At 37.4% G+C, this 25,704-nt stretch overlaps 1 protein-coding gene across 1 annotated transcript in view; it reads left to right on the forward strand.

Annotated features, from left to right (window-relative positions):
* Positions 1 to 4,090: 4,090 nt before the first annotated feature.
* The window catches only part of LOC124376176 (alpha-tectorin-like), a 28,587-nt gene continuing 6,973 nt past the window's right edge, over positions 4,091 to 25,704 (forward strand). The window contains 37 exon segments of the mRNA XM_046835135.1: positions 4,091 to 4,213; positions 4,399 to 4,447; positions 4,801 to 4,827; positions 7,804 to 7,830; positions 7,981 to 8,007; positions 8,096 to 8,122; positions 8,261 to 8,287; positions 9,068 to 9,094; positions 9,451 to 9,477; positions 9,637 to 9,663; positions 9,779 to 9,805; positions 9,960 to 9,986; positions 10,467 to 10,493; positions 11,254 to 11,280; positions 11,637 to 11,663; positions 11,823 to 11,849; positions 12,291 to 12,317; positions 14,772 to 14,798; positions 16,448 to 16,569; positions 16,819 to 17,097; positions 17,228 to 17,323; positions 17,425 to 17,578; positions 17,670 to 17,923; positions 18,022 to 18,168; positions 18,263 to 18,842; positions 18,939 to 19,522; positions 19,619 to 20,165; positions 20,254 to 20,852; positions 21,383 to 21,935; positions 22,092 to 22,288; positions 23,426 to 23,582; positions 23,585 to 23,634; positions 24,060 to 24,248; positions 24,342 to 24,631; positions 24,835 to 25,112; positions 25,274 to 25,393; positions 25,488 to 25,672. Of these exon segments, the coding sequence (XP_046691091.1) occupies positions 4,408 to 4,447; positions 4,801 to 4,827; positions 7,804 to 7,830; positions 7,981 to 8,007; positions 8,096 to 8,122; positions 8,261 to 8,287; positions 9,068 to 9,094; positions 9,451 to 9,477; positions 9,637 to 9,663; positions 9,779 to 9,805; positions 9,960 to 9,986; positions 10,467 to 10,493; positions 11,254 to 11,280; positions 11,637 to 11,663; positions 11,823 to 11,849; positions 12,291 to 12,317; positions 14,772 to 14,798; positions 16,448 to 16,569; positions 16,819 to 17,097; positions 17,228 to 17,323; positions 17,425 to 17,578; positions 17,670 to 17,923; positions 18,022 to 18,168; positions 18,263 to 18,842; positions 18,939 to 19,522; positions 19,619 to 20,165; positions 20,254 to 20,852; positions 21,383 to 21,935; positions 22,092 to 22,288; positions 23,426 to 23,582; positions 23,585 to 23,634; positions 24,060 to 24,248; positions 24,342 to 24,631; positions 24,835 to 25,112; positions 25,274 to 25,393; positions 25,488 to 25,672 (5,853 nt within the window). The 5' untranslated portion in view covers positions 4,091 to 4,213; positions 4,399 to 4,407.

Consider the following 25,704-nt stretch of genomic DNA (forward strand, 5'->3'; position numbering starts at 1 on the left):
CTTTAATCCTAATTGGGCTGGCTGACTTTACCAACACTACTTCCGTGTCATGCTGAGATCATAGCACATATACAGTATCATACCTCTACTGGTGTAGTTTTACACTATTTTACACTCCTCTTGCTTTTGGACATTCCTAAACTAATCTTTTAGGGAGACTGCTTTTCTATCTAACTAGGGTTTAACTATTAAAAGGGAATTTATCTTATAAACTATAACTTCTCTGACTATAACTTCTATTTTTTTAGGTACTTCAATAAATTTGCTCTACTACATTTACTTGTACAAAAGCCCCCCTTATTAATCTATAATGATATATACACACCTGCGGCTCTTTGGCTGGTTTCATGCGGCTCTTACGTTCATATTGAAGTTTGTGTGTGTTTGATTTTTAATGTGCGTGTTCGCTTTGCTTGAGTTCAATACGGTATTTTTAAGACTTAAATGAGATTGCCCCTACTGGGAAACTTTGCGGTATATCAGACCTGGGCAAATTGCGTGAGGCCAATCAGTAATTACAGGGATGCACTGAACATTTTCGGCCGAAATCCCTAAATCACCGAAACAACACGGCAGAAACACAATTGTAATGACGCAATAAAAAAGCGCAGCAGCACACGGTTATCTGGATAAGAGCAACATGTCTGCGGTGTGTGGAGAGCGATGTGCATAACATGCAATGCTGAAATTTCAAGAGGGAAGAGTTTCTCCAAGTCGGGTTTAATTTATCACCTGCAATCCAAACATCCCGATTGCCTTCTAAATATGAGAAAAACCCGGCGCAGAAAAGTATCCGATCCGAGCATGCGTTTTTGAAAAGGCAGGAAAGTTTTCCAGTGATGGTGCCAAGGCAAAAGGCATAAGACAAAAAATTATATATTTCATTGCCATTTGAATTGAATTTTCATTTCAGTGCATTCCTAAAATATTATCGTTGGTGTGGCCCTCTGACACAATTCAGGTTTCTCATGTGGCCCCTTGTAAAAATTAATTGCCCCCCCTGCGGTATATTCATCTCACGCACATGCGCATTTGACAAAAATAGCGTATTGAACTCAAGCGAAGTGAACACACACATAAAAAAAAACACAAACAAAGTCTGTGTTTTCTACCCTGAAACACGTGAAATCAAAGCATCGATCTGTTCTGACTGACACACGTGTGAAAGATTTGCTTCGAGTGGCAACAACGGAATACGAGGCAGATTTGAAGAGGATTGTTCAAGACAAGGACGCCAAAAGTCCCACTAAGTAACATGCACAGTAAAAGAAAAACTCTATTGTAAATTATTATATATTTGTTTGTGGACTTGGTTAAACTAAGAGTTTGTGTGTGAGACAGTGCACACAATGTTCATTGTTGAAAATGACTGTCCTGTGGTCTTAGAACTGTAGGAGTCAATTTCTGTCATTATGTTGGTGTGTGACATTTACAATAAATCTGGCTGAGCAGGTGTGTGTGTGTGTGTGTGTGTGTGTGTGTGTGTGTGTGTGTAAGAGGAAGGGATGGGTGATGTTAATGTGTGCCTATGTGTATGATGTGGCTCTTTGCGGTAACACAGTCAAAAATGTGGCTCTCGGTCTCTGACTGGTTGGCCACCCCTGCACTACGGCTTCTCCGTCTGGTTTATCAAATAAATTTCTACCCACACTAGTCCTGAGCCTTAGTGGCTCTGTATATCTCTACCTTTCTATTATTGGACAATGTCAAATAGAGTATCTAGTGAGTGTACTCCTATCAATTAAATATACTCGCTCAGTTATCATACATATTTACGCCAACAAATGTATTGTTTCACCATTTGGATCACACTTCTTACAGCTTCCTAAGTTTCCAAATAAAATACAAAACCAAGTTCTAGGAAGATTTTTCTTTAATCCTTTTCTCTTTAAAATACCAAGACCTAGTTCTATTTTGAGTATTATTACCTTCTTGAGCTTCTACAAAATACGTTTTTGCCTCGAACACACACTTACTCCCACATTCTCCATCCTCCCTCCCTGCTCTCGGAGATTCACCAAGGTAGCAGAATCCAACACCATAACAATACAAAACTCATAACAACAATACAACATATAATCCCTGCACATGCTCCTCAGGTGCGTGCAGGTGCCTTGGGGTGACCTGGAATTCTCGGCCTCCTTTCACCTCAAAGGTGGTATTTACAGGATTTAGCGTGCAACACTTCTTACTTATAATCGCTGCCCATCAAGACAAACTAAACAATATACTAAAGGTACGTACTATGTCTTTGAGAACAAGAACCCTGTTTATTGATTATGTTCTTTATAGTGTTTTCACCACCACAGACAGACCCCAATTATCCCACAAGCACTAATTAAACTAAAGCAAATATGCTTATCTTTTGTAGCTGCCGCTGCTTGGGGAATGTCGAGATGTCTGTCTGCTACAGCAAACCCAGACAAGTCTCTAACTGAGACAAGAACAAACTAATTCAGTATCAAAAATAATAGATTTAATGCCGAATCCAGTGTTTTGATTCCAAAGGCATTATTCCACCAGAAACAGTCAGACTGTCTCCAAAGTCACAGCAAAAGCATAGCCTTTTTATACTGTTTCTTACAGTCTAGATAACAACTCCATTATCTTTCAAATATTCGTAACTTTAATAATGGTGGGTGCTTTCTATCTTATTCTATCTCTATTTATCTTATTATTATTATTATTATAGAAAACAGGATAGAATCAGATTCAGCATGGTCCAGGATGGCCAGACATAGCCTGTCCATGACCTTCAAACATGGTCATTCCACCTGCATTGATAGAGACTTATACTAGAAACTAATGCCTTTACACATTTAATCACTTTATTTGGTTATACTGATTGCTTAAAGAAATAATAAAGGTAATTAAAATTAAAGAATATAAAGAGTGTATGGTACTCTGTCATATTTGATTTATTTTGTTCAAATTGATTTATTTTGTTCATTTTTTTAATTTTGTTCATTTTAAATCAAATCAAATGTGTATGTGACAAATAAAATTTGATTTGATTTGATTTGATTTGATTTAAAATGAACAAAATTAAAAAATGAACAAAATAAATCAATTTGAACAAAATAAATCAAATATGACAGAGTACCATACACTCTTTATATTCTTTTTTTTTTTTATATTTAACGGTGCTCTATTTTAGTGCAGCGTTTGAACTAAAACATCTTACACCGAATGTCCCACAGTGATTTACCTGAAACGGATTAACCTGTGCAGAGAAACAGAAAAAAAAATCGTCTGATTCCTGTAAGTCACATGACCAGCTGTTTTCTGTAATTGCATCTGAAAGTGTTTAAATATGCAGCTAAACCTGTGAGTGCAGTGGCCCCATGACCGGGATGATTGATTTGGGTGTGACAGTAAAATAATTAAGTTAAACAATGCATTCAAAGATGAACATGATGATCTCTACACATTTGTTTATATTGTCATCTTTCGCCATCTAAAACAATTGAATGTTCTCAAAAAATATCTGAAAGATTGTGTTTTAATCTAAACTCTACTTGAAACAATAGAAGAAACCTGAACTGTGGTGTTGTTTTTGTACATATACTAATAAATCACCAAACAACTCATATAAAATAACAATAAGACCATATCAAGACTTCTAATTTGCATTAGTGTCTAAATTCATGTTGGATTATACTTAAGCATTAGAATTGTTAAATATTCTCACTGAAATTCTAAGAATTTTTTTTAGGGTGGTACACAAGCGACACATTACACATTACTCTAAATGTAGGGTGAGTTTAAGAGTTTAACTGCCAAAGTCTCTGATTATTGAAAAATATTAATAGATTTATTAGATTAATAGATATATAAATAAATGTTGCCTTGAGAAAAAATCCTTTCTGTGCTTCATCTTAAAGAGAACATTTGAATGTAACTTTACAACATCCTGTTCAACCAGTGACTGATCATAAACTGACACCAGAACATTTATCACAATTGTTTTGTTTAAAATATAACTGGCAAAAGAACAAGGAAATGGACTTGCCCAATACCTGGTTTAGGACATTCCATACAGGGTATGGTCCTATAGGTATGGTCCACCCACTTACCACCATTCTCTATTTATGTACTTTTTTTAGAAGGTTGCTGAAGGGTATGAGAGGCATCAATACTCACAGACAGACAGAAAGAGACAGAAAGAGAGCAGGGTAACTTTTTCAGAGGTTGCTCTGCAGTAGCTTAACAGGTAAGAAGAAAAAATAATTATAAGTAGTAATAGTAAAAGTATTAGTAGTGGAGCTGAGAATGTAAATGGACCAAAATATTTCAATTAATTACACTAAGAAAAAATTATATTTTGATGAGAAAGAAAATGTAAGAAGTTTCCTAAATAATGTATTATAATGATGTGATTTGATGTTTTTGATCCAGTTATACACAATGATGCATCTAATTCCACTGTGTGTGCTGATCATCCATGGTAAGATTCTGACTACTGAACTACAGGTTGTCCCAAAGGTCTCCTCCATAGACAGGAAAAATTCATTTTATTCAGCAAAAAAAAAATATAACCTTATTTATATAAAAAATCCTCTACATGATTGCCCTTTCATTATAAATACAAAATGAAAGTAAAAAAAAAATTAATTCATCTCTCCAAACTTTGACTGCTAGATTGGTGTGTGATGCATGTTAAAGAATATATATATATATATATATATATATATATATATATATATATATATATATATATATATATATTTTATTATATATTTTTTTCTGTATGTTAAACATCTTACGTTTAAAACTGACAAAACATGATCTTCATTACAGTGGGACTAACCACAAGCCAAACAACAGGTAAATAAACTTGAATTTTGTGCAGAAATATTTTACAGTATTAATTTACTGTTTCCTATAGTGTTTTGTAGTCAATGATAATATGTATGTTTTTATTGCTCTGTGACAACTCTCAAACCAAACAATAGGTAACTAAAGTTTACTTTAGAGAGATGTGACATCTATCAGGATTAAATTAGGAACTATTTCCTCAAGTGTTCTGTGGTCAGTTGTGCCCGTGCTATTAAATTGTTCATGTGGTTTTTTTTACTTCTGAAAGTCAATATATGAAACAAACAACAAACAAATTTCAGTTTAAACACTCAGTGCTTAAACATGTCAGTGGTATTAAATAGTTTATATGTTCAAATTATCCATATTTATCTTTACTGCAGATAGTCAAACTACGGACCAAACAATTAATACATAGGTCCCCTGGTGGTCTAGTGGTTAGGATGCGTTGCTCTCATCGCTGCGGCCCGGGTTCGATCCCCGGTCAGAGAACCAACCCCAGCCACTCTCAGTGCCGGTCCGGTCCCAAGACCGGATAAATGGGGAGGGTTGCGTTAGGAAGGGCATCCAGCGTAAAAACATGTGCCAAATCAAACATGCGGAGGATCCACTGTGGCGACCCCTAACAGGAAAAGCCGAAAGAAAGTTTAAACACATGAAAAATTTTCAGTATTGTTAAAAAAATTCTCTAGATTGATTCTCTGGAGCGGTTTTTGTGGTTATTGGTGTTAAATTGTGACAATGGTATAAACTGTTTTTTATTATTAAGAGTTATTTAGAATTTTATTATTCAGAATTGTCAATTGTATTAAATTGTCCATATATATGCATTTTAATGCAGCAGGACAACCATCACATCGAACCACAGTTCCCTTTTAGGAACTCGAGCTGTGTCAAAATGAATTGGGAACGCTTCCATGTTGTCCACACTCTGAATCACGTGTGTAATCCATCCAATCGTAAAGTGCGGCGTCACCGGTGAGGTGACGTCACGACCAGGAAGCAGCCGGCGCTAACTTCTGTGTGTATTGTCTGTCCATATTGTACGTCTTACAGTTTATGTGAAAAAAATATATATGTATGAAGGCAAGCAAGAAGTCAAAGCACACCTTTCAGCTATGCCTATGTGTGGCTTGCCTGGAATCAGTCCATGCTAAGTTGGTTCTTGAGGGAGCCGACTGTGCACATTGTGCTCGCATGTCTATGCATACGCTCCGCTCCCGGTGGGCACTCTCCTTATCGGATCTTTCCGATAAAGACAGGGCCCTGCTGCTAGACGCCACTCTAGTGCCGACTGGCCTATTCGGCATAGTCCAAAAACACTGGAGTCGATAGGTTTCAGGGGGCCAAATAGCCGGTGGCAGCATTGTCATCGAGAGTTTCAGAAACAGAACGTTGCAATTTGCACTTTCCCTACCAGAGATCCTGTACGACGTTCTGGGATGAAGCCCCCAGTGAGATGACAGATCTGAGGACTGTCACTTTCAATTAGAGGGCTTCTGCCAAGAAGTCCTCACACTGGACATTCTGGGAACCCTGCCGAGAAAGGGCGTGGTGCACCTCATCACACGGACCATTCCCCCCCAGGGACCTGGTCTGTCAACCATGCCACAATCAATGCTTTAGGGCACAACCAGCACCATCGAGAATCCTCCTCTATTTCCGCCCGATATTGCAGCACACCTGGAGAACTTCCTGCCTCCTTCAAGACTGCTAGAGCTGGAAAAAGACGTAGCCCTGGTTCTGAGCATACCAGAGGTCAGTCTCGAGAGACTGATTCCCATAAGGGACTACATAGCAGCCTGGGAAGCTCTGCCAGAGGTGTCTTGTTTCGTCCTGTGTACTGTAGACAGAGGCTATACGATTGAGTTCGGCTGGGACCCTAGTGGGACCCAAACAGGCTCTGGTCATGGAACAAGAGGTAAACACTGTCCTGAGAAAAGAGGTCATCAAGGTGGTCTCTCCATCACAGGTAGACCCGTTTGTGACTCAAGGGACATCACACTGTCCCTCTGGTTCTCATTTACACCTCCATCCCTTGGCTCAGGCATGGCCAAAGCTACGCTTCGACGCTTTTCCCCATGCTGCTTCTGGGAGTTCTGGAGAATGTTCACCAGATATCCGTCTCCTCCTGGTGGCCCCGTGGTGGCCGTACAGACCATGGTTTGTGCCCTGGCAGCCCTTCTCGACCACCCTCCCTGGAATATTCCTCTCAGGAGGGATCTTCTCTCTCAGGCAGGGGGCACAAGAGTTCACCCCCCAGAGTTGTTGAGGCTATAGATGTGACCTCTGAGGAGGGTCACATGGAACAAGTTAAGCAGTTGGCTAGAGATGTCCAGCCCACTGCTGGGTATTCGAATACTTCCCCGGTGGGTGGGTGTGAGAAATATACCTTGCATGTAAAAAAAAACCACGAGACAGCGATTGGCAGGGCTGTCAAATTTATCTGGTAATGCCATTTTTGGCAGAGCTTGGAGGGCTTGCAAGAGATGTGTATTAGTGTCCTGGTGTGCCTTTAGCTGTTCTAGCTAGGCCGCTCGCATTTCTCCCTGATAAGCAACAACAAACTCCAACTCTTGAATATCTGATGACGCTGAGGTATTTGGGTTGGAATCCAAATCAATTTATTAAACAGAGGGTGCAGAGAAAAGGCAGGCAAAAGGTTCGGTAAATGGGAAATCTAAATCAGGCAAACAAAGTTCGATAAACACACAGGCAAAAATACGAAGGTTAATGGTTGTAAACAGGTTTCAGACACAAAGAAAAAAGTGAAAAAAAGTGAAACGAGTTAGCACAATACGTCCTGAATTTAGGTAGCATTAGCACTAGGTAAATATGCTAAAAGCAGGAAGCGTTAGAGGTTCAAGGAGATGTTTAGAACTCGGGCGAAGGTGCCCTCTTTTGGCAAGGCAGGGACGTTACCACTTGGTCTGTTACTATGTGTCAGTACCATTAAATTGTTTATATGTATGTTCTTTATTGCAGACAGATATCCGTTGAACCAAACATCAGGTATAAAATTTACATTTAAACAGATTTGACAGATTTCTCTGTATTAATTTAGAAAATATTTCATTAAATGTTTTGTGTTCTGTAATATTACATAATATTCTGTTTTTGTCTATGGTGTTAAATTATGTAAATGGTATAACATTTTTCCAGCAAGTCAACCCTCAAACCAAACTGCAGGTAAATCATTTTCAGTTTAGACAGACAACACATTTTCTCTGTATTTAATTAAACAACACTTTATCCATATATATGTTCTGTATTCTAGTTATTCAACATACGAACCAAACTGCAGGTAAATAAATATCACTTTAGACAGCTGTAACATTCTGCAGTATCGATTTAAAAGCTATTTTCTAAAGTGTTTTGTAATCTATGTTATTAAATAGTGTCAATTATATTAAAATGTCTATATGTATGTTCTTTATTGCAGCTGGACAACAACTGAACCAAACAACAGGTAAATATATTTTAATTTAGACAGATGTAAGATCTTTCTTTGTGTTGACTCATTTATTTTGACAGTGGTGTGAAATGGTTTCAGTAGTAATTTCAGTAGTGATTTACAAACAATTTTTTTTTTGTTTTTTTATTTTTCCCCTCATTGGTGTTAAATTGTCCTGACGGTATTAAATTGTACAAGTAGTATTCAACCGGGGTCGACTACACGTGAGACAGGAGTTTTAGCAGTCTACCACAGAGAGGATTGTAAACCAACTGCAGAGAACTGATATTTTCGAAAAAAAATTCAATGTCTAAAAAAAAAGCACAAAACAAAAACATTTGGTAACAAAAAATTAAACTGTCTATGATAAAAAAGTTGCCAAAAAATTGAGGCAGAGCAAAAAAAAGAAACAACCCACAAAAAAAACACAAAACACAATGGCGACATCTAGTGGGAAAAAAACAGGAAAACACAAGAAAAAAATTAGCTATAGCAGGTTCCCTCATATCCTGACAGTATTCAGTCAATAGTAATAAACTGTCTGACTCTATGGTTTTATTGCAGCATGACAAACTCGTGCAAACAAAATATAAATTATATTTAAATAGATGATAGACATTTATCAGAATTGATTCAGAAACTATTTCATTAAGTGTTTTATGGTCAGCGGTGTTCTTAATAGTATTCAGTATTGTTAATGGTATAATATGGTTTTTATGGTATTGCATTTTGTCACTGGTTTTGTTCATTTGTGTCAGTGGTATGAATCGTCCATATGTGTGTTCTTTATTGCAGTGAGTCCAACCACAACCCAAACAACAGGTAAAACGTTTAGTTTAGACAGATGTAGCATTTCTCAATATTGTTTTAGAATCAATTTACACAAGTGTTCTGGGTCAAAGCTATATCATTTAAAATGTACACAGATTTCTCATTTCTTCAATTTTGGGGTCATGTGGCAATACTATACATCTGTGACCATAGCATTAGATTTTCTTTAAACGGTTCAGTAAACGGTAAATCCAAATCAGCAAGGCAAACAAAGTTCACAAAGGTGTGAAAAAGTGAAAAAAGTGAAACGAGTTATCACATTACTGGCAAGGCAGGGACGTTACCACTACGTCTGTTATAATGTGTCATTACCATTAAATTGTTTATATGTATGTTCTCTATTGCAGCCGGATATCCGTTGAACCAAACATCAGGTATAAAATTTTACATTTAAACAGATTTGACAAATTTCTCTGTATTCATTTAGAGAATATTTCATTAAATGTTTTGTGTTCTGTAATATTCCGTTTTGTCTATGGTGTTAAATTATGTAAATCATATAACATTTTCTTTATGTATGTTTCTTGTTCCAGCAAGTCAACCCACAAACCAAACTACAGGTAAATCATTTTCTCTGTATTAATTAAATAAACACTTTATCCTGGTTTTTGTGGTCTATGTGATTAAATAGTACTAAACGTATTACAATTTCCATATGTATGTTCTTTATTGCAGCTGGACAACTATTGAACCAAACAGCAGGTACAGATATGGCGCATTACCCAGTATAGTTAAAACACATCTTTCAAATGTATTTAAGAACTACATTTAAAAAGTCCATGTTCAGTGTTACTTAGTTATACTGGTATTCAATGGTATTAATAGTAATTGATAATATGTATGTTCTTTTCTACAGTGGTCCATCCATCAAACCAAACAACAGGTATACCATTTTTAAATAATTTAGAACAAATATGACATTTTATTAGTTTTGGTTAAGAAAATAGTTCAGCAGCTGTTTAAGCGATTGTGCAGTGAGACAAACTTTAAGCCAAACAGCAGGTAAATAATTTTAGATTGAGACAGATATGTTATATTTCTCAGTATTGTTAAAGAAACATCATTCAGGGTTTTGTGGACAATGGTTTTTATTTGTGCCAATGGTTTTAAATTGTATCAGTGGTAATTGTCTATATATATATATATATATATATATATATATATATATATATATATATATATATATTCTTTATTCTAGTTAGTCAACCTGCGAACCAAACTGCAGGTAAATAAATATCACTTTAGACAGCTGTAACATTCTGCAGTATCGATTTAAAAGCTATTTTCTAAAGTGTTTTGTAATCTATGTTATTAAATAGTGTCAATTATATTGAAATGTCTATATATATGTTCTATATTGCAGCTGGACAACAACTGAACCAAACAACAGGTAAATATATTTTAATTTAGACAGATGTAAGATCTTTCTTAGCATTGACTCCCTTATTTTGACAGTGAATTTCAGTTTTCATTTACAAACATTTTTTTATTTTATTTATTTTTTCCCCTCATTGGTGTTAAATTGTCCTGACGATATTAAATTGTATAAGTAGTATTCAACCGGGGTCGGCTGCACGCGAGACAGTCTTAGCAGTCTACTACAGAGAGGATTGTAAACCAACTGCAGAGAACTGATATTTTTTGAAAAAAAAAATTAATGTCTAAAAAAAAAAGCACAAAAGAAGAAAAAGAAAAAAAAAAAAACTAAACTGTATATAATAAAAAAGTTGCCAAAAAAAAATTGAGGCAGAGCAAAAAAATAAAAAATAAACCCACAAAAAAACACAAACACAATGGCGACATCTAGTGGGTAAGGAAAGGAGAACACAAGAAAAAAATTAGCTATAGCAGGTTCCCTCATATCCTGACAGTATTCAGTCAATAGTAATAAACTGTCTGACTCTATGGTTTTATTGCAGCATGACAAACTCGTGCAAACAAAATATAAATTATATTTAAATAGATGATAGACATTTATCAGAATTGATTTAGAAACTATTTCATTAAGTGTTTTATGGTCAGCGGTGTTCTTAATAGTATTCAGTATTGTTAATGGTATAATATGGTTTTTATGGTATTGCATTTTGTCACTGGTTTTGTTCATTTGTGTCAGTGGTATGAATCGTCCATATGTGTGTTCTTTATTGCAGTGAGTCCAACCACAACCCAAACAACAGGTAAAACGTTTAGTTTAGACAGATGTAGCATTTCTCAATATTGTTTTAGAATCAATTTACACAAGTGTTCTGGGTCAAAGCTATATCATTTAAAATGTACACAGATTTCTCATTTCTTCAATTTTGGGGTCATGTGGCAATACTATACATCTGTGACCATAGCATTAGATTTTCTTTAAACGGTTCGGTAAATGGTAAATCCAAATCAGCAAGGCAAACAAAGTTCACAAAGGTGTGAAAAAGTGAAAAAAGTGAAACGAGTTATCACATTACTGGCAAGGCAGGGACGTTACCACTACGTCTGTTATAATGTGTCATTACCATTAAATTGTTTATATGTATGTTCTCTATTGCAGCCGGATATCCGTTGAACCAAACATCAGGTATAAAATTTTACATTTAAACAGATTTGACAAATTTCTCTGTATTCATTTAGAGAATATTTCATTAAATGTTTTGTGTTCTGTAATATTCCGTTTTGTCTATGGTGTTAAATTATGTAAATCATATAACATTTTCTTTATGTATGTTTCTTGTTCCAGCAAGTCAACCCACAAACCAAACTACAGGTAAATCATTTTCAGTTTAGACAGACAACACATTTCTCTGTTTTTAAATTTTTTTTTATTGTGTAAAAAAAATAAAAAATAAATAAATAAATCACAAAACAGGAAAAAAAAATAAAAAATTTATGTATATAATAAAAAAGTTCCCCACAAGAATTTGAGGCAGAGCAAAATAAAAAAAAAAAAAAAAAAAAAAAAAAAAAAAAAGACAATGGCGACATCTGCTGGGAAAGTAGAGGAAAACACAAGAAAAAAATAGACAAATGATAGACATTCCTCAGTATTGATTCAGGAACTGTTTCATTAAGTGTTTTATGGTTAATGGTGTACTCAATAGTATTCAGTATTGTAATCGTATAATATTGTTTTCATTACATTTTGTTACTGGTTTTGTTTATTTGTGTCAGTGGTATGAATCGTCCATATGTGTGTTCTTTATTGCAGTGGGTCCAACTACAACCCAAACAACAGGTAAAACGTTTAGTTTAGACAGATGTAGCATTTCTCAATATTGTTTAAGAATCAATTTACACAAGTGTTCTGGGTCGAAGCTATGTCATTTAAAATGTACACATATATAACAAATTTCTCATTGGTCATTTTGGTCATTTGTGTAAGTCGTGCCTGTTTATACATGAGATTTGGACGGTGCGCAACGAGCATTCACTGTAAAAGCCTTTAATAAAAATGGTGATAGTGTGAGTGCTGCTCAAGTGAAATGTCAGTGTCATTACCAGTTAGGACATCATAATTGTGTCCTGTCTGCTAATTTTAAAGAGAATATTGAGGCTGTTTGAGTTGCCATCATAAGGAGCCCTCGCCGCTCCATTTGACAACACTGATCATCGACGTGTTGAACTGTTTCTTTGAAATTACGCACCCATGCTCTAATTGCATGAGCAGATGGGACCACTCTACTGCTCCATTATAATTAATGGAAAGGGGTTCTCTCCATGTGTCTTTCAAAAAACATAAAATACTATCCGAAAAGTTTTCACAACACTTCACTTTTTCCACATTTTGTTACGTTACAGCCTTTATTCCAAAATGGATAACATTCATTCTTTTTCTTAACATTCTACAAACAAAACCCCATAATGACAAACTGTAAGAAGTTTGAAATCTTTGCAAATTAAAAAAAAAAAATCTACATAAGTATCACAGCTTTTGCCGTGTCACTCAAAATTGAGTTCAGGTGCATCCTGCGTCCAGTGATCATCCTTGACATGTTTCTACAACTTGATTGGTGTCTACCTGTTGTCAATTCAGATATGGAAAGTCACACACCTGTCCCACAGGTCCCACAGTTAACAGTAGATGTAAGAGCACATAAAAAGTCATGAAGACCAAGGAATTGTCTGTAGACCTTTGAGACAGGATTGTATCGAGGCACAGATCTGGGAAAGGAGACAGAAACATTTCTACAACATTAAAAGATCCCAATTAGCACAGTGGCTTTCATCATCCCTAAATGGAAGAAGTTTGGAACCACCAGGACTCTTTATAGAGTAGGTCATCTGGCAAAACTGAGCGATCAGTAAAGAAGGGCCTTACTCAGGGAGTTGACTAAGAACCTGATGGTCACTCTGAAAGAGTGCCAGTGTTCCTCTGTTGAGGGAGGAGAACTTTCCAGAAGAACAACCATTTCTGCAGCACTCCACCAATCAGGCCTGCATGGTAGAGTGGCCAGATGGAATCCACTCCTCAGTAAAAGGCACATGAAGGACTCTCAGACTATTAGAAATTTTTTGTTCTGATGAAATAGATTGAACTCTTTGGCCTGAATGTCATGAGTCATGTCTGGAGCAAAAAAGTAACCGCTTATCACCTGGCCAATACCATCCCTACAGTGAAGCATGGTGGTGGCAGCATCATGCTGTGGGGATGTTTTTCAGCAGCAGAACTGAAAGGCTAGTCAGGATCAAGGGAAAAATCAATGCAGCAATGTACCCCAACGTCCTGGGTGAAAACCTGCTCGAGAGCGCTCTGGACCTCAGACTGAGGTTATGGTTCATCTTCCAACAGGACAAAGACCATAAGCACAAACCCAAGATAATTGTGAATGTCCTTGAGTGGCCCAGCCAGAGCCCATACTTGAACCCGATTAAACATTTCTGGAGAGATCTAAAAATGTCTGGGCACCGACGCTCCCCATCCAAGCTGATGAAGCTCGAGAGGTTATGCAAAGAAGAATGGGACAAACTGCCCAAAAAAAGATGTGCCAAGCTTTTAGCATCAAACACAATAAGACTTGAGGCTGCAACTGGTACCAAAGGAACTTTAACAATGTATTGAGAAAAGGCTGTGAATGCTAATGCAAAATTTAATTTAATACATTTTTGACGTATACTTAAACTTCTTTCACGTTGTCATTATGGGCTATTGTTTGTATCCCAACTGCAGAGAAACTGATGAAAATTTAATTTTTTAAATGTCACAAAACCACAAAAAAAATAAAAAAATGTATCTATACAGTATATATATATATATATATATATATATATATATATATATATAGGTCCCAAAGCAAATTCGAGACGGAGCAAAACAAAATAAAAAATAAAAAAGACAATGGCGTTATCTGGTGGGAAAGAACAGGTAAACACAAGAACAAATAATTAGACATAGCAGGAGCCCTCATATCCTGACAGTATTCAGTCAATAGTATTAAACTGTCTGAATGTATGGTTTTATTGCAGGATGACAAACCTCAAGCAAACAAAATATATATTATATTTAAACAGATGATAGACATTCCTCAGTATTGATTCAGGAACTGTTTCATTAAGTGTTTTATGGTTAATGGTGTACTCAATAGTATTCAGTATTGTAATCGTATAATATTGTTTTCATTACATATTGTTACTGGTTTTGTTTATTTGTGTCAGTGGTATGAATCGTCCATATGTGTGTTCTTTATTGCAGTGAGTCCAACTACAACCCAAATAACAGGTAAAACGTTTAGTTTAGACAGATGTAGCATTTCTCAATATTGTTTTAGAATCAATTTACACAAGTGTTCTGGGTCAAAGCTATATCATTTAAGACTTGGAAGGTGGGCAACGAGCATGAAAGCCTTTAATAAGAATGGTTTGACAACACGTATCATCGACGTGTTGAACTGTTTCTTTTAAATTACGCACCCATGCTGTAATTGCATGAGCAGATGGGACCACTCTACTGCTCCATTACAATTAATGGAAAGGGGTTCTCTCCATGTGTCTTTCAAAAACCATAAAAGACTACAGTTGTTGTTTTTTTAAACTTATTGTGCATCCGGAAAGATTCACAGCACTTCACTTTTTCCACATTTTATGTTATGTTACAGCCTTTATTCCAAAATAGATTCAATTCACTATTCTCTTTAACATCCTACAAACAAAATCTCATAATGACAAAATGAAAGAAGTTTGTTTAAACATTTATTTAAAATAAAAAAATGTGAAAATTTACATGTACATAAGTTTTAACAGCCTTTGCCATGTCACTCAAAATTAAGCTCAGGTGCATTCTGTTTCCACTGATCATCCTTGAGATGTTTCTTCAACTTGGAAAAGGCACATGACAGCTCGCTTTTTCGTCTGATGAAACATAGATTGGACTCTTTGGCCTGAATGCCAAGCGACATGTCTGGAGGAAACAAGGAACCGCTCATCACCTGGCCAATACCATCCCTACAGTGAAGAATGGTGGTGGCAGCATTATGCACTGGGGATGTTTTTCAGTGGCAGAAACTGAGAGACTGGTCAGGATCAAGGGAATTAATGCAGCCATGTACAGAGACATCCTTGATTAAAAACCTGCTCCAGAGTGCTCTGGACCTCAGACTGTTGGCAGATGGTTCATCTGCCAACAGGACAACGACTCTAAACACACATTCAAGATAACAAAGGAGTTGCTATTAGACTACTTTGTAAATGTCCTTGCGTGGTGAGCCAGAGTCCAGATTTGAACCTGATTAAACATCTTTTTAGAGATCTGAAAATGTCTGTGCACTGACACTCCCCATACAACCTGATAAAGCTCGAGAGGTTCTGAAAAGAAGAATGGGAGAATCTGTCCAAAAATGGTGTGCCAAGCATGTAGCATGAAACTCAAAAAGACTTTAGGCTGTAAATGGTGCCAAAGGAGCTTCAACAAAGTGTTGAGCAAAGGCTGGGAATACTCATGAACATTTTGGAATAAAGCTGTAACAACAAAATGTGTAAAAAGTGAAGCGCTGTGAATACTTTCCTGATGCACTGCATATTTTTGTGTATAAGTTGTGATATACTGTGTGTATTAACTTTCAATCAAAGACATCAATAACTTATCCACCAGCTAGATCAACTACATTACAACTTTGCTTTGGGTACAGAAGGAAAGTAGTATGTTAGAAATCATTAATCAGCCTCAAAAATAACTTTAGGATGCAAAGGTGCAGAATTTAATTACTGGAAAAATATAGATAATGATAAGAAAAAAATGGCTACCCCACTCATCTAGGTAAACCTTTTTTGGCAGGTACTTTTGCTTATCTAATTGAAAAAATGTGGTATTTTTTCATTTATTTTGCCTTATGTTGTTTTAATGTGTTGCATATTTGTTCTGCTATGTCTTAGGACCCTTTTACCCATTTGGAACTGGAGACATAGTAAATAGCCGGATAGATGATGGAAGTTCATCTGTTATCACTCTTCAGCAACCATTTATATATTTTGGAACCACATACAACCAAATGTTTGTAAGTAGAACTTGTTTAAATTAATGTGTATCATGCCTAGTAATTGGGACAGTTACTTGGTAATTACCCAGTAATTTGACTTCTATATAATGTAAATGTACAATCTGCAATTTAAGTTAAAATGATCATGTGAACCCAGTAGTGCTGTGGCAGAGCCTGTAACTGCATATTTAAAAAGTACACCTGAACACAATCAATATTTTTTGCCTTTTTCATTTTATGTAATTAAACTAAAAAAAATTCTTATAGGTAAACAACAATGGACACTTAACATTTAATCAAGCCTCGAGCAGTTACTCTCCCTACCAATTCCCGGGATATGGTGGACCAGACATAATTGCTCCATTTTGGACTGACCTTGATAACCGTGGAAATGGAGTCATTTCATATCATCAGTTCACTTCTGGCAATGTTCTCACTCAAGCTACTCGAGACATCAATCGCTATTTCCCTCAGCTGAGTTTCAATGCTACATTGGTTTTTGTTGCAACATGGGATCGAGTGGCATATTACCCTACAACTGGCACAGTAAGATGAACTTTGTAGCAACTTTATTAGAATAAACACCATTTAAGTTTTCTAGCAAATAAAAATAATTAATTGTCTACTGTCCAATGTACATTTTGTGAGAACATAAAGAAATATTTGATTGTTTCAGGAAACATCTTTCCAAGTAGTTTTGATTTCCAATGGCCATTTTTCCTTCATTTTGATGAACTATGGTGTGATTGCTCCAACAACCCGGAGCGTGCAGGTACAAATGATTTAGAGACATAATCCATTTATTTATTTTAACCAGTGAAGTTGACAAAATTATAGTTAATAAATGCATCTTCTTAATTTTTTTTTTATCAGGCGGGTTATGACACAGCTGACTCCAGCTACTTTTTCTCAATTCCTGGATCATTTCAATACAACTACACAAGTTTTTCTTACAGCAGCAATGTGAATGTTCCAGGACGATGGGCTTTTCGTGTAGATCATGGATCACAAACCTGTCAGTTTGATGGTAATGTCAGGACAAAATACATTTAGTTGTCACATTAAGTTCCTATTTATTTTTACAGACTAAAAATAATCCATTTTTTTTATTCTACCAGGTATCATAGTGCCACAAGGTACTGTATTCTGGACTGATAACTCTTGCCAGCGGAAATGCACTTGCACTCGGTCGGGTCTCCGGTGCGTCTCAGAGCCATGTACATTTTCTCAAGCTTGCCGTCCGGCTGCTTTCCAGTATAGCTGCCAAAACGTACAACGCCGAACCTGCACTATTTCTGGTGATCCGCACTACTACACCTTTGATAATCAAATCTTCCACTTTCAAGGAACCTGCACATACATCTTGTCTGAGGTTTGAAAGAATTTATTTTTGTGCAATTATTTTAGTTTAATTCATTAACACACACACATGTGGGCTCGGGAAATATCTAAACATACATTTCTTTGAAGGCCTGTGGCAGCGGCTTGCCATACTACCGCATTGAAGGGAAAAACGAGCATCGGGGTAGTACACATGTGTCATGGACACGCCTGGTCAGGGTATTTGTGTATGAGGAGCAACTGGAATTAGTAAAAGATCATCCATATGAGGCCAAGGTCAATATTACCACATTTTGATATATATATATATATATATATATATATATTATTATTAATATTAGCTGATTTTCTTTTCTTTTCGTCTCATTAGGTGAATGGAACCTTTGCAGCAACACCATTCAGCCTGAACAATGGCTCTATCCAAGTCTACCGGTCAGGTTTTTCAATTGTAATCAGTACAGCATTTGGATTGGTTGTTACATATGATGCGTATTCCTATGTAACCATCAATGTACCTTATGAATATCAAAATTCCACATGTGGTCTGTGTGGTAACTTTAACCACCAACCAGCAGATGACTATATTTCACCTTCAGGAGTAATCCTGAGCTCAGATAGGGAATTTGGAGACTCCTGGAAGGCAGAGGGAGACACAGATCCTGGGTGCGAGTATACCCGGTGCTCAGGTCTTGCATGTGCAGGTTGTACCACTTACCAGAGTAGCCTTTACAGTAACTCAGACCACTGTGGTATCTTGGCAGCTGCCAGTGGCCCCTTTGCAAATTGCCACTCCACTCTGTCACCACAGAATTTTCTAGACAGCTGTGTCTATGATCTATGTGTGGGAGGTGGATACCAACCAATTCTTTGTCAAGCAATCAGTGTTTATGCTGCTCAGTGCCAACAGCGAGGCATACAGCTGGGTCAATGGAGAAGAACGGGATTCTGTGGTAAGTAAAATATTTTAAAATAGTCATACTTGCGAGGACAATGTTTTGTTACAGCATAAAATATAATAATACTGTTCTACTACAATCTACTTTCAGAAATACCATGTCCAGAGCACAGTCACTATGAGTTCCAGGGAACAAGCTGCCCAGCAACGTGCAGTAACCCCTTTTCACCTTTAAACTGCACCTTACCAAACCAGGAAAGCTGTATCTGTGATGCAGGCTATGTCTTAAGCCGTGGTGAATGTGTTCCTCAAAGTAACTGTGGCTGCACTTTTGAAGGACTTTACTATGCTGATGGTCAATCAGTGGTATTGGACAATGACTGTGGTAGGATATGTACCTGTAGAAACAGTGTTATGACCTGTCAACATCATCATTGTGGTTCACAGGAGGTGTGTACCATTAATAATGGTGTAAGAGGCTGCAGACCTACCAGTTATTCCACCTGTTGGGTTGACCGAATAGGCTCATATCACACCTTTGATGGGGTGGCTTTCACTTATCCAGGAGCCTGTGAACTCACACTCACAAGAGTTATTGGATCTTCCACAAGACCAAATTTTTTAGTTAACCTGCAGAGAGTCCCCATGGGCACCGTTGGCTTTTCTAAGATCCTGAAGTTTGAGGCAGAGGGATTTCAGGTTTCTATAGACATTGCGGAAGGTGGAAATATACAGGTAAGTTTATCGTTTACAGAAACAAGACAGTGCTGATCAATCAGACCTTTGACAATTTATCAGTTAATTTGAACAACATATTGCTTTCCCTTTCAGGTTGATGGACACCTGGTTGCTCTACCATACAGTGTTGGTGCTGGTCAAATCCGTATCTACCATGGCAGTGTAGATAGTATAATTATGGAAACATCATTTGGGGTAACTGTGAGATCTGATTGGTCACATCTAATTAGAATTACAGCACCCAACACCTACAGTGGGGCACTTGCTGGTCTGTGTGGAAATTTCAATGGAAACCAAGGAGATGAGTTTTACAGCCCAGATGGAGTTTTGTTAAACAATACACAGGAGTTTGCGGATAGCTGGAGAAATGGTTCTCTTTCAACCTTCTGCATAGGATCAGAGGTCATCTCACCAGGAAACAACAGCAGCGAGTACTGTAGCATCATAACCTCTACAAATGGGCCGTTTGCTCAGTGCCACAGCAGCCTGGACCCTCAGATTTGGTTAGAACACTGCAGACACAATTTGCAACAGACACATGGTGCCAGAGAGGCCATGTGTGAGGCTCTAAGAGACTACGCTGTACTTTGCCAGCAAAATGGTATCAGTGTGGGAGAATGGAGAAATATAACCAACTGTGGTGAGTACTTAAAATAGTAGTTTAAAATAAGACAATGGCTAGTTTGTATATATATATATAAATATTTGTTCATTTAATTTTTTGTCAGATTCCACATGCCCCACCCACAGCCACTATGAGCTTTGTGGCACTTCCTGTCCTGCAGCCTGTCCAAGTCTGTCTTTTCCATTCCCTTGTACCCAACATTGCCAGGAAGGTTGCCAGTGTGATAATGGGCTACTGCTAAGTGGAGATCAGTGTGTTCCTCCTACAGACTGTGGCTGTTTTCATGAAGGTCGGTACAGACAGAGTGGAGAGCAGTTCTGGTCTGGTGAGCAGTGCCTGTTACACTGTGTATGTGATGGGACATCAGGTATTGTTCGCTGTACTCCTGCCTCTTGCCAAGAGCAGGAAATATGCCGTGTCATGGACGGAGAATATGGCTGCCATGCACAACCCAGTGCCACATGCTCAGCTTCAGGGGACCCCCACTACAGCACATTTGATGGACATAGATTTGACTTTCAGGGCACATGCCACTATACACTGGCAACTGTATGTAATGATACTCGAGGGCTACCATATTTTCATGTCACTGCACGAAATGAAGCATGGAATGGCGGCTCAGTGTCAATCACTGTTGAAGTTTATGTCAATGTGTCAGGACACCTGGTGCACATTTCACGCGACATGTATGGCACAGCTGAGGTGAGTTTTAAGGACAAAAATAAAGTGTGTTCAATTTTGATCAGTGGAAAGGTATTAATTCAGTAAGAAAAGACAATGCAATATATGAGGTGGTATATTTTGGACTAGATCTGTTTACAAGAACTAATTTTATTCAATTCATTTTAATTCATTTAATTTAAGAAGCTTTACATAGTGTGATCACATTCAAAATAGTCAACTTGCAATGCAACACGCTGCCACTTCTGGAATGTGTTCTGGAAGTCTTGTTTTTTAAAGATTGTCAAGCACCTTCTGGATCTTCAACTTCTGCTTAAGGGCAAAGTGTATTGTTCAATGATCATGATCAAATGCTTAGTTTCACCAAAATGTTAGAGTTGCTCATTGTAATAACTTGCTGTCCATGATTAAATCACAGATGTGTTGATGCACGTGTTTAAAATAGTACCCACTTAGCACCATAAGTCTGGACACATTTCAATACCACCTTGTAAACTTCTCTTTGTTACCACTATAAAAATTAGTGTAAGATTTAACTTTCTTTCCTCCAGATTGACAGTGAAACCAGAAATCTTCCTGCCCTGCTCGACTCTGGCCGTGTGTTGGTTTATTTCAGTGGAAGAAACACATTTATTACAACTGACTTTGGTCTAAGTGTGAGTTATGGCTCTTGGATGGTGCAAATCACCGCTCCAGGGAATTACAGTGGAGCCACATGTGGCCTTTGCGGTAACTTCAATGGTGACAGCAGTGATGATTTCCGTTTGCGTTCTGGTACGCTGACTTCTTCTGCTTCAGAGTTTGGAGCTGACTGGAAAGAGGGCAACGACACAACATGTAATCACGGATGTGGAGACGCCTGCTCACAGTGTCCAAACCCATCTAGAGCACAGTCTCTGTGTGCAATCATAATGGACAGTCAGGGTCCTCTGAGTTTCTGTCATGCATATGTTGATCCTCTTGTCTATTTTAACGACTGTGTCTTTGACCTGTGCCTCTCCCAACACTCGAATGATGTACTGTGCCGTTCCATTGAAACATATGTCAGTGCCTGCCAGTCTGCCAACATCAGGATTTATCCCTGGAGAGAAAATACAACATGTCGTAAGTGATTTTAAAGGGAATTAAAACAGTTAGATTTAAGTCCTTAATGATGCAATTTCGTGTAGATTAGATTATTTAAAATGAATAAGTTTTATTATTATTATAAATATAATAATTCTTAGTGAAAGGTCACATATGTGTATACTAATTCCTCAGGTATATCCTGTCCTACAAACAGTCACTATGAGCTGTGTGGCTCAGACTGTGGACACACCTGTACCAGCATTATAAATGACACATGTGAGGGGACATGCAGAGAGGGCTGTTTCTGTGATGATGGCTTTGTAAGGAGTGGAGGAAACTGTATGCCTGTAGAGCAATGTGGTTGCTCACACAATGGATTCTACTTCCAGGTGAATTTCTGCCACTATTTGATTCTATCTTTCACAGCTGTACACCACTTTTAAACCAATCTTCATTTTGCAGTGTTATTATTTTTAATTCAATCTGACTTAATGGCATTATCTATGCTGTGTGATATGGTGAAACAAATAGTTAATTGTTTCATTTTGACTGAACATATATACTTTTTTCCCACGCTTTGAACCCCGCGGCTTAAACAACGAAGCGGCTAATTTATGAATTTTTCCCGGGTTTTTCCTGATTTCACAAACTTCAAGCCAAAAAACTGAGCGACATAACATTAGACAAATGAAATTTCCGAACGGAAAGATAAAACGCACTACACCTGTGTTCTGAGCTGCACGGCATCGGGAGAAAAGCTTCCACCGGTGGAGATTTTTAAATGCACGACAATGCCAAAAGATAAACTCTCGAGAGAAATAGTTGTGAAAGGAAGGAGGAAGACAGTGAACAATGACTTTCTTGGTAGGCTACTGTTTAGATACAAGCCATTTTAGCGCGTTGAGTCTGGATGAAGGGAGAGCTCGCTAACTTCAGTTACAACAGAAACCATATAAGCACAGACAGCTTTCCAAAACTCGTGCTTTACAGTTGTCAAAGAAACATAAATGAGCATCAGAAAATAATAAAGACATACTCCTCGTCTTGCACACATGCAGTAATACCGGAAAAAATGCAGCGGCAGGCTATTCACAAAATACCGCTCTGCTCTTAAAGGAGCCGCAACATATTTTACCCGTTACACCGTGTAACGTGTCTTTCATTAAAGCCTGTGGAAAGTTTATTAGTTTCAGTGTAGTTCGGCTTATAGACAGGTGCGGCTTATTTATGTTCAAAATAAAAATCTTTGTAAAATTCAGTGGGTGCGGCTTATATTTGCGCTTAATTAGTCCGGAAATTACGGTACATATAAAATTGGCTATTATATAATTAAATACAACACATTTCAGCTACATAACAGAACATAGAGATACATAACATGGTCAAGGACAGAAATTATTTGAATTAAAATTATTTGTATATTTTTATTGCATAAATGATAAGTATATGGTTAAAATAACTATATATCCCTCTAATCTTTAATCTAAACTTTTTTTATAGTAAACCCACAGTCTTTTTTCTTGCAGATCGGTGAGGAGTTCTGGACTGAACAATGTTTACAACACTGTAAATGCTTTGGTCCCAATGATCTGCACTGCATTTCTGCCTCCTGCACTCCCACTGAGGAGTGTGTGGTTAAGAATGGTAGAGTCGGCTGCCACAGTCAAATGTCAACATGCATGGTCTCGGAGATCCCCATTATTATACCTTTGATGGAGCTGTGGCTCACTTTCAGGTTAGAACTGATTGTGTACATTTATGAAAATTCTGAAAAAAAAGGGTCAGGGTTCAATTTTGGAAATCAAACATTGTATGGCATGGCAGCATGGTGGTGCAGAAGGTAACCTCAGTGCCTTACAGCTCCAGGGCTCTATCTTTAATCTTGAGTTCAGGTTACTATCTGTGTAATGTTCCTTCAGCACGGTCCTCATACATGTGGGTTTCCTCTGAGGATCTTCTTTCACTCCATTTCATAAGTGGCTTGGCTCAGATCCTAATGTGCAAGTTGTGTCTATGACCTTATATAGTGTGATTTATTTAGAAATAAACAGTCTGTTCTTATTATTACAGTAATAGCAAAAATTACTCTAATACTTTGTTACTTTACGTATTTACTACATTAAATTATATATTTGTTATATTTATTCCAATATTCTGTAGGGCACTTGTTCATATGAGATTTCTCAGACATGTGGAAATGTCCCTCACGATGGTCTACAATTCCGTGTGGTGGCAACCAACATGCATCGTGGGAGCAGAGCAGTTTCCTTTGTATCTGCAGTGGACATGTGGCTAAATAAACAAGAAACACAAACACAAATTACAATTGGACAAAACAAGAGAGTAAAGGTACTAAAATAATGTTATATTCCTGCTTCCAGAGAAAAAATGTGTGTTACACACATGCTTAGAGAACGTTTTCCTTCTGTTTCACTTTTTCAGGTTAATGGAGTTGAAGTGGATTCATCTGCTTATCACATCAATCATCTTGCAGAAATATATCAGGAGCAGAATTTTATAGTTGTAAATGCTTCACATGAGCTCATGGTCTACTACGATGGCCGTTATACACTTTTGGTCAGGCTGGGCCCAAGCTTCCATGGATCTGTGTGTGGAATGTGTGGGAACAATAATGGAGATCCTACAGATGACAAGACCCTGCCGAATGGAGAACTTGCACCCGATGATTATGTTTTTGGCAACAGCTGGAAATCAAACACCAGTAGCTCAAGGTAGTAAATTTAAACATAATGAAAAAGATTTATATGATAATAACATTAGATCCAACTCACTGCTATGCAGAGCTGTTAAGGTTTGTTCTTTTGTTAGTTATCATTGTTTATATATTTCTCTAAAGATGTCTAAAGCATAGCATTTGCAAAAGCTCTCTTTTCACACTTTCATTAGATTATTGTCCGTCCTGTTTCCTGTCTAGATGTGGTGTTAATGACCAGCCTGTTGATCCTAATGACTGCGCCTTCAGAGAGGAGTACTCTAAACTCTGCAGCATCATCACCAACACCAGTGGACCATTTCAGCACTGCCAGTTCCGTATCAACCCTGAATCCTATTTCAGTTCCTGTGTGTATGACATGTGTGCTTACCCAGAGGCATGGGGACAAGACATACTCTGTTCAGCTGTGGAGGCCTATGATGCTGCTTGCACCACACTGGAGCTCCAGATCCCAGACTGGCGCTCTGATTTATCTTGCTGTAAGATTGCTATATTTATGTACCCAGCATTGATACAGTATTTTGAAAATAAGATTGATTTTCCCAGAAGCAACAAAACTCCTGGGGAAAATGTTATACTTAATTATATAGAAGTATTCTGACTATACTCAAATTTTTTACTATACTCTTCCTCTAATTAGCAAGAATGGATCCCTGTGAGAATCTGAACTGCACTGCAGATGAGTGGTGTGGGGAGAAAGATGGCATCTATGGCTGCTTCTGTAATGAAAATGATCCCAGACCAAACCCTGATCATTATGGTATACATTTCTAAAATATTATTGTCATGGAAACAAATTCTCCAATTAGTTTATTTACACAAACCCTACTGTGAATTACTTCTTTTTTCATTAGATGCTACTGAAATATGTGAAAGCAGCTCTGGCACCATGTCTCTGTCCCGCTGTCAGCTGTTTGAAGCTGGTTTTCCTGCGAGTAACCTCCACTTGAATGACCCGAGCTGCAAAGGAACAGTTCATGATGGCAGACTGGTGTTCCACTTTGACAATGATGAACACATCTGTGGCACAAATCTTACGGTACACCTATCTTTACATTTTGATTGGTTTAA

The sequence above is a fragment of the Silurus meridionalis genome, chromosome 22, assembly GCF_014805685.1.
Source record: "Silurus meridionalis isolate SWU-2019-XX chromosome 22, ASM1480568v1, whole genome shotgun sequence".
Classification (NCBI taxonomy): Eukaryota; Metazoa; Chordata; class Actinopteri; order Siluriformes; family Siluridae; genus Silurus; species Silurus meridionalis.